General features: G+C 33.3%; 1 protein-coding gene across 1 annotated transcript; it reads left to right on the top strand.

Annotated features, from left to right (window-relative positions):
• Nucleotides 1–3,806: 3,806 nt before the first annotated feature.
• On the top strand, nt 3,807–5,342 carry Smp_096480 (putative cys-loop ligand gated ion channel subunit; the record flags this gene model as incomplete). The annotated part of the gene is made up of 1 exon (XM_018788656.1): nt 3,807–5,342. One exon carries the CDS (start codon nt 3,807–3,809, stop codon nt 5,340–5,342), a length of 1,536 nt encoding a protein of 511 aa, XP_018654177.1.
• Nucleotides 5,343–10,428: the final 5,086 nt, after the last annotated feature.

Below are 10,428 nucleotides of genomic sequence, written 5' to 3'. Positions count from 1 at the left end.
TTAATTTCATGAGTTACAATAGTCTATAGTAAAATAAAATGATGGTAATGAATTGAAAAAAATTTTAACTGTTACGAAAGTCGGTTATTGAAATGATGTTGTGTCACAATTAATTGGTAACAAGTGGTAGGATGAATATAACTGTTCTTTTGAAAGCTATTAAGGACAGAATAGTTGAAAGTTGTAATAATTGGTAGCTAATAGTTGTGTAGACAGTTGGAAAGAAATAGAGATAGTTAGCTTTTGCGCTGGCTCTTTCTTAGACCTGTATCTACCGTGTTAATTAACGTTTCTTCAGGGAGTACTGCAGTATTTGCAATAACTGACGATTCCTTTGAACTTATAGCGGTTTGAAATCTGGTGCATGACTATAAAAGATAATAAAGATGATAAATTCACAGCTCCTTTCCTGATGTACATCCGCGAAGAAACTCATAATCTGCTAAAGCATCTGGCTTTTCCAGAGAAACCGACTTCATTGTCATATGAATCTCTCAAGGGGATACTACTTGGTCATATGCAATGTGTTCGCTTTGAATGCATAAGGATCAAAAATTCATAAAATTATGGGACAAAATATCAGAAAATTAAAGACTTTATACTTGAATTACATAAGCAGGCCGTAAGGTGCAGTTTTGGAGACCGATTAGAAACTCAACTGAGTTATCGGCCATTCACTGGCATAAATATTCTGAATTCGGAAAGAGGATTATTTCGGAAGCTCAAGAGTTCATCTCAAGAAATAAAAACAGCATGTATTAACTATGAAGCAGTGAATAAGCTTGATTTTTAGTCCGTGAAAATTCCTGATACTTCTCTTATTCATCCTGATAAACTACACTCCTGGAGTCGCTCAAGCTCATATTTGTTTAATAATGGCTTCTATTTTCGTGGCAATATACGAAATGATTCAACAGAGAATTGTAAGGCCGGTTACAGAGCTTGGCACAGATCTGACAAATATGTAGTGGTATTGGTCCCAAGCACACGATACTCGGAGTCAAACACGAGATAATCGAGGAGGGGACCGTGTTACGTCTGGCCGATTGTGAACGCTATATTCGCTTCCCTAAGCTAGTTCCGTACCCCCGAGCTAGAACTATACACCGACTTGAAGATCAGAGAAAAGGCACAAAGTGTGAGGGAAGCACATTACTACAGGGTTCAATCTTGTTACAGAAAATCATAGGTATTAATAGATGTTAGCCAATCCATTAACGACATATTATGATACCGACCAATAGTATCACGCCACGTTGGAACTCTAGAGTGTTCCATCGTATTCTGATTGGCTGGGGCTCTTTATGAGCCTCTGGAGGCTCTGTTAGAGTTCTCCAGAAGCCGACTGAACAATTCCACTTAGGAATAATAAAATATACTGTGTGAGTATGATTAGTTGATGTCATAATCGGGTAGTTGTGTTCTTCATCCAGTTATTTGTTATATTAAACACATTTGAATTATACTAGACCACAACCAACAAGACTTATTTTCATATTATTGTAGTTTACCGTTTCCTAAGAATAAATAAATGTAATCACAAGTACTATCCTATTAATTATACTCTGTTACAATTTTTTAAAAATATACCTTAGTTGAAGACATTCACCATTTTACTTCCTGTAAACTATCTTCGTTAGTGGTCATTTTGTAGGTTTTCAGTATGGTATTTAGTGATCACAGATATTCATAGTTAAAGAGATAATAGGAAATAGGATTGTTTATTATTCTTGATAACAACTGTTTTTAAAGATCACTTTAAATAACTACAACGAGCGACAAATTAAGATTACTGGTAAAGTGGAAAATTAACCACAATTTTAGCATAGCCGGTTCATTGGCAAATATATTTGGCAAACTTGTGTTTGTCATAAAGTCAGTCCGCTCTAACGGACTCCGAATCTAGAATTATTGAGGCAGTGTCATCACTGGTATGCCAATGTAACGTTCAACATCTTACAGTCTTTGCTTATTTAGATCTATGTAATTTATGCTAAACCATTCAATATGTTTACTCCCCTGGTTTACGTCCTAATGAACGACAAAATGAGAATTAGTGCGCGTGTACTTTCAACAATGTGAACAAACCGTATCTAATTTTGAATGCGTCATTTCTGATGAGTGATTAGGTATAGTCATCTTTATCAGCATTCCGGCAAGTATATTCAAATGTATTTGACAAAAATTGTCGTTCCATTTAAGGAATTATTTATGGTAGAAACTAAATCGATCAGAAAACTCTCAGCAACGCTATATGACAGATGAAAATTTTGCTTTGCGAATTGAACAGTTAGCAGAATTAGCTTATGTAAGAGCTACGGACGTCTTAATTGTATTTGATAGTCTACCTGAGTTACAATTCTATGCAGATAATCGAGAAAAAATCAAAGTATTAATAAGTCACTTTGAAAAATCCAGATTGAGAGACCGAAAAGATGTTGATGCCACGGAGATCCGATTTCTAAGTTATACTGTGGAATGTCTACGGTTAAGTTTGGGAATATATCCCTAAAATTAATAGTGAAATAGAGTGGTAGTATAGAGGCTTTACCCAACCTATTGATGCTGCTCATCAAAACATATGGACATTCACTGATGCTCTAAAAAAACAGTCTAAATACATACAAAATCGAACAGTTCGTTGCTGAGATGCAGCAACGACAGAATTTGCCATTTAGGCACACTCATACAAATATCACTAACTATTGAGAAGTAAAACATATTCCATACGTTCTTCAATAAAATAATTAGTATTCTTCTGAAACTGTTATTTACCCTTCACATTAATCTGACCACACTTAAGCCTTTCCAAATACCGATCAGCTTAATGAAATTCAGAAATCTAGTTTTAGTTTACTGAAATAAGTGTTGTCTAGATTTCGCAAAAACTTCGAATTTTTTAAAAATAGAACTATTATTACTGAGGGTCATAGGTACTTTTGGTTAGATAGTCTAGTTGTCTAGCTTCCAAAGTGTAATATTTTTATTAAGCTATAGTTTTAAGTCATAAATAGTGAAATTAACGAATCAGTCTTTTACTAATAGTCTTTAGAATCAGTATGTTATATGCGAGATACATTTATAATTAACTTGGCACCGTATGCTTAGAGTCTTTCATCTTTCTTGAATTATGACAAGTAATTCCTTCTAATTATTGAACGACAGATCAATTTGCCCCATGGAATGGACAACATAGAGCACAGATAAACGCAATCCAACTATCCCTGATGACGAACTCAAAAGACATACTCTGATTATGAAACACGTCCAACTAGTCAAACGATTTCAAGCAACAAAATAACGATTTTCCTTTAAAAACCGACAGAAAAAGTGGTTTTTTTCAGAGTAAAATAATCATTTAAAAATAATAATTAATAAAATAATAGATATTTATTTTGGTAGACTGACTAAACGTCCAAGTTGGAATTTAGAAAGCGTCATTTTCAAAATGAGCCATATCTGTCTATGATTTGTGATATTTATTTGGAAAGTACCATAGACTGAACTTGAAATATTTTTCAGATTTATTTTCTAGGCTAGTCAGAATGGTGGTTGTAATGATTTTACCATACAGGTGAGAAGGTTAACTATTAACTGGCCTAGTGTGATAAACCAATCAAAATGCTCCAAATTAAATCATCGTTTAGATTTGCTAACTTAAAGCGAAAGGTAGTCATCATAGCGATTGGCTGTCTTAACTAGCTAAAGCAGAAATTGATATGAGCTGTATTGCCTAACTATTTAGGCAGCATAACTTTTATTAGCTTTTCGACTGAACTAATTTTAATTCTTATGATTACCTTCAAATGCATATCCATAATCATCAATTAATTTATTTCATATTATGCCCATTATACATATTTTACGACAGCAAATGTGCAGTTTTAGATGCTAGTTCAATTCGAGATGAAATTGTGGAAACATTATTCGCTAATTATCAGAGTCATGTTCGCCCTGGAGAACTTATTCGTAATACAACAGTAGTAACAGTTTATATATCTGTATCAGCTATAACATCTGTAGATGTACGTAATATGGAATACACTATTGATATGTTACTTCGTCAAGCATGGTATGATCCTAGACTAGCTTGGGATCAAATTGAGAAATTCAAACATTATACAAAAAACATTGTTTCTCCAGTTTTCAAAGAAAAAATATGGCTACCAGACTTGTTCTTCCGAAACGGTAAGGAAGGCCGATTACATAAAATGACTTGTGAGAATTTACTAATACGCATACAACCCAACGGTGAAATATTGTACAGTCAGAAGATCACCATGCGCATGGCCTGTCAGATGGAATTACGGACATTCCCTATGGATACACAAGAGTGCGATATGAATATTGGAAGTTATGGATACACATTAGAGCAAGTGAGCTTTGTGTGGAGAAACATATCACCTGTCACATTGCCAGAGAATTTGCAGATATCGGAGTTTGACCCACCTGAAGTGGTCAGAGCTTATGATTGCACAAGTGGGTACTCCACATCAACTGGACAATACACATGTTTAAACGCTACTTTTACGCTACAACGGCAGTTGGGTTACTGGTTGGCAAGTACCTATATACCGAATATCCTCATAATGGTTGTTTCATGGCTAAACTTTTGGGTCAGTTTAGAGGCTATTCCAGCCAGAGTAAATTTAAGTTTGTTAACATTACTTGGTGTGATAACTCAGTCGACAAGTTACGCAAGTTCCCTTCCAAGGGTATCGTATATTAAAGCAATTGATATTTGGACAATAGCATGCATAACATTTAATTCTGGAGTATTACTTGAGTTTGCCATTGCTTCTCATCTTGCTAGGCGTCAAAAAGTATCTGAATGGCAGGTAGAAGTTCGAAAGCTAGTTAGACGTGAACTAGCAAGGTGGTGTTCTGCTTGCCAACTACAATATGCACAAAGGGGACCATCTGCGCTCTCAGCATACTCAGCTTCAAGCAAATCAAATGAGAAAGTTAGTGAATACATCAACTCGGTAGCCGCTGCTGCTTTCGCCATTCAGAATAGCCCTGTACTAGAAAGACCAAGTCCTCAAATGTCTGTTCGCCTAACAAAGTCAGGTTTAATGTCAATGGCTAATATTAAGTCCGGAAAATCAGATAAAGTTTCAAAGGGCGTTTTTTATGAATTAGTAACCAATGATTCTGCACTTACAGCTTTAGATACAACACAAAAAGATGCCCTTTTACCACCAAATGAACCACAACGCGCTAAGAAACCAGCGTCAATGTCTAAAATAGATAGTTATAGTCGATTCGTTTTTCCAGCATGTTTTTTACTTTACAATTGTTTCTATTGGCTTTATTATTTAGTGATTGTTAAGCACAAATAGAAAGATAAATAATGAATGAATATTGTTTTCAATACCTCATAAATCATTCCTTCATTTTGCTGATATTTTGATGAACAAGAAATTTTATGTACTCCTCTTAATAAATCTTTGCTCAATTAGATCTCCATCGTGTCAACGGAAAGCAGGTAACTTATAATTCCAATTTTTTGCCTTTAATCAGTATTACATGCATTAGTTACCTATATTTAATAAGAAGTTGACAACTTGTTCTGCTCTGTAGTTTGAAACTTCAATTTCTCATTGAATAAGCTTGTTTTCAATTTTCAGACTAATCTTCCTTCATTTTCGATAGTAATAAAAATAGTATTAAATAGTGCACGATATTATTTTCAAAAATTTACTTGTCGGTATTTCATATTGCTTCATTTATTGTAGTTTTTTCCTCTTCCAATAACTAGTTATAACCTCTTAGTAGAAAAAGTTATAGTAACCATTATAGATATGATCAGTGATATTTATCAAAATTAACTTATTTACAACTAAGTAGTGGACAGTATAAAACAATTCATGGCCGCTCTATTATTAAAAACTTAATTTTTGTAGTATTTCCGGACATCCGATATATACATACTTATTGTATTCCATTCATTGTATTTACTCTAAATTCTTAGTGTACATATTTTATTCCTGTACCTAGATGTGATTTCTATTCAATCCTAGTATAACATAATATTTAAAAATACAATAAGGCGTTACTAAGTTGTTACCAAGGTCCCATATTGTGTTAAAGATAAATAATTCGCTATAAACAATGGATTGCATTTATCAATGATATGGTTAACATATCATGAAAACAAATAGGATTACTGGAGATGTAATGCTGACATATTTCCTGTTTCGGAGAATAAGAATCCCATCATATCATTAAGAAGTACGATAAAAAACCTCACGAAACCAACCGTAGGACAAATATTCTTGTGTTTTAATATATATTATTGAAGTTCATATTTCGGCGTGGGATATCCAGAGTGTTGCTAAGTGATTATTATACAACCGAATTAACGTATCCTACAATTCCGACACTCATGGCAGTACTTTTGAATATCTTAAGGACATACCTCATGATGAAACATTGTTTCTCAATAAATCAATACACCACTGATTATGAATTCGAAAAATCATTCTACAAACACTGGTTAGGGTTAAAGTTTTATAACAGCGTTCACGGTGTAGACAGATAGTGCATTATAGAGAAGCAAGTTCACTCAGTAAAGTAGGAAATTTTCTAAACAAAACCACAAGTACTAATGATAACTTTTAAAATGTAAGTCCTTAGTTGGTTAATGAGCATTATGTAGCGTCCAAATCAAAAAGATAATGGCAAAATGAAACAGAAAACTTTAACCCCAAGGATTTCGACAAACTTTCAGTTTTTCGTCCTTATAATTCAGTGATACGGAATATATCATAAAATCGACTTGTATCATCTTACGTTTTTTCTTAGACAAACACACAGTCGAATTTAACAAATGAGTTCAATAAAGTAAACTGATTGAGTTAAATAATCATTTCATATTACCTCATTATCATCGAATGTATATACATACCTGGATTAAGAAAGAACAATTCACGAGTGATTAAGAGAACTCATTTTACATTGTTGATTTTTGGTCTGAACTAATAAGAGTCGTAAAACCACCGGAAATCCAAGTTCTTAAGAATGACATTGCTACTCAGTCGTGCTATGATAGGTTCGAATTTAATTGTTGATTTTCAATTATCAGATTGGATATAAAACGAAAATTCGCGTTTAGACAGCTAAGAGAGGACGAATACAGAGAAGAAATATTTCTTATCAATTAAAGTGAAAAGAGAACAGCTACAGACGCTCTCCTACTACACAGTTTGTATTTCGCTATGAAGAACATTACTACACTACTGGTAATTATATGATAGTACAACCAGATTAGCCAATCAAGATATTATAACCTCATACAAGAAAACTACAGCTCTTTTTAATACAAAACCTTTAATAAGATAGGCATATTGTCGATGACTAAGACGGTAATTTGAGACAAAAAGTTAGGTCTGATTGCAATAAAACATTGGTTCGTCTTTAAATCTGATATGTAATTAATTGTAAGATTCTGAAACACTATACAAATTCTGGTGTCCTGCTATCAAAACATTTTACGATCTTATTCGTAAAACTTTAATGCGAAATTCAAAACTGAATCCAATTTCGCGCAGACTAAACATCTCTCAAACAAATTAGAGTGACATAATTATAAAATTACTCAGTTAGGCAGTAGTTTAAGCCTATGTAGTTGACCAAATAGAATTAGATGGATCTTGAGCAACAAATAATGAACGCAGTTATATTTCTGATATTAGCAATCAATGAATAAAAGATAAAACCAAACATCGAAAGGAAAATTAAGGGAATCATGATAGTTAGAATTTGAAAGTAATATTAAACGAAATTGGAGTAATGTTTGGACTCTACATATTCCAGCCGATATGCTCAGTAACTAAAAATATATCTGCGAAAATTAATATATATAAGAGTAAGTTTGTATCTTTATACCTTATGGAGAATGTACCAGATTCATGGTTGTTTATTCTGCACTTTAAAATGCCGCTGGAGTTCAATGAGAATATGTCTAGACACTATTTGAAAATAATTACTTTGAAATGCACATGAGATTTGGGAAAGCTATCTTGTTTTCGAAATTTAATGACAAGTTAGCAATACATCTAACATTCGACTATAATCACTATGAAATTCGAGTAAACTACACCGGTATATTTCAACAACCTATTAGAAGAGAGAAATTATCTTGAATACGGCAATGTTCTCCTGTTGATAAAATGTGCACAGAACCGCGTGATGGTGAACCCCATGTAGTCCGTAATGCCAATGAAATTATAACACAAAATACTGGTTCTAACAGTACTTGTTCTCGGACAACATACTCTGTTAGGAGGCAACCTTCGCGTAAAGGTTTCCATGTTTCCAAGAGCGGTGAAGAAACGGGAGCGCTTATTCAGACCCGGATCAATTTGCATTGGACCTTCTATAACATATGTAGTCCCATAGAATTAAAAAACTGAATGCTAATTTATCCCGTTTGAGGTATTATGCTGAATTTGGCATAATACACCATATTTGACATACCTCTCACTGGAACAATTCTCTCTTAATGGTACTTACAATTCTATCTACCAATTTACGCAACCAATCACATAGACGTTTCCTTTGTTTGAGCACATTCCAACAAGTAGTTATTAAGTAGTATATTTGTTAGACATCTGAACTGGATGAATCATTATTGGTTCAACCTACATAAATAGAAACATAACGTAGTTGACTTCTTATCAGTAACCACAATCATTTAACATAAACTCGTCACTTAGTAACTGGTCAGTGAAATTGGAATTACGCTGCAACGATGCCACAAAAGATCCTGATTTTGTTGTGCGAATATATTCGTTCTTGCAACATTAAAATACGGCTGACATATAGTATAACTGGCTCCAAACAATAATGAAGTTGATTTCTTTTTCATTTCCTGTTCAAAAGCAGTGTTTTATCTGAATGTAGTGGATCATACATACTACCGTAACAGGAATTCGATAGTAATTTGGTATGTCATTATTTCTAATTATTTTAAATTTAGACAGTGAAGCGAGACAGAAATAAATGCTCTTTTTACCATAACGTGATTCACCTAGTGTTTGAAAACGTGGACCCTGAATCACTAATTTCCAGAAACTTTTTGCTCTTGAACCCCGAAAAGAAAAAACAAAACAGCGGAATTATGGAAGAAGTTTTACTTTCAAGGTTAGTTTATATACATAATATATGGGTGTTTATAATATGTTACGTGGCCTTGATATTATAGAGGCTTCCGAAAAACAAGATAAAATTGGTAATTAACTAAACGGAGGGAAACAACACGACTAGTCGTTTTGCAAATTTATAGTGGTAATTTTTAAAGAATGTTGATAGATAGACGTATTTTCAGCACTTTATCGGCCTCTAAAGATAATTTCAAGAGCTCCTAACATGAAGGAAGCTGCCACATAAATCTGATATTTTTGACACCTGTTTCCACATTTAAGAATTTTTAACACAAAATAATGCAATTAACCGGGGAGTGGGTATTTATTTCACAACGAAGTAATTGATATTTCAAAACATATTTGTAAGATGACTTTTGGTAGAATTTTTATAAATAACTTAACACACCTTACTAGATTAACATTTCGATTTCTAACGATTGCTATCAGAAATTGTATTTTTAATGTTTGAATTCAAGTAACAAAATAGAAAAAATATAGTTCAACCCTGATGTTTGATAAATGAATCTTACTAATTCCATTAGGCCAGCGTAAACTGAGTCAAGTGTATGAACGACTTACAAACACAACTGTCAACAATGAACATTTAGACCACTATAATGAATATGTGAAACATTTAGCTATAAACTGCACTTTTATAGAAACGACTAAAAGTGTTGTTAAGAGCATTTATGTATACAAAAATTTTCATATTCATTATTATCAGTAACAATGAGATCTCAATCTTCCCGTTACATGATGCTTTTAATTAGCACTAGTGAGCTTACCTTTTAAGGTTCATGAGAGACTATGATAATCAGAAGTATTTGAATTGTAGTATAAACTATTAATCCCAGGAATAACGCAATTTAATCAAGAAGTATCAGATGAGCCCGAATGAATGTATTGTATTTGGAATTCAAAATTACAACAGTCATCAATACAAAGAAGTCATTGATTTATTTAAACATCATATCCTCCACAGCTCAAATTGGAGTGTAAGTGTCTGTAATCGATTGTTCGTCTTCTTCTTAAGTTCATCTTACATCTGTCCGACAGTGTATTGGATGTAGACTCTGTTTTATCTAGAATGCACTCGTAAGTATTAGAATTAACAACCGAAATTGGAACAGACTCACCTGGGTTCTGGAATTGTATACAGTCAGCATGTCGGTTGTGTAGTGAAACCATTGATATTTAGAATTTGCATCATAGACTTTCCAACAATATCCTCCCCCACGAAATAATGTTGGGTCCTTACGTCGCAATGTTTTAGCCAATA

Source organism: Schistosoma mansoni, chromosome W, assembly GCF_000237925.1.
Source record: "Schistosoma mansoni strain Puerto Rico chromosome W, complete genome".
NCBI classification, from domain to species: Eukaryota; Metazoa; Platyhelminthes; class Trematoda; order Strigeidida; family Schistosomatidae; genus Schistosoma; species Schistosoma mansoni.
Note: the sequence above shows the minus strand (reverse complement) of the source record. Positions and strands in the feature narration are given on the sequence as shown.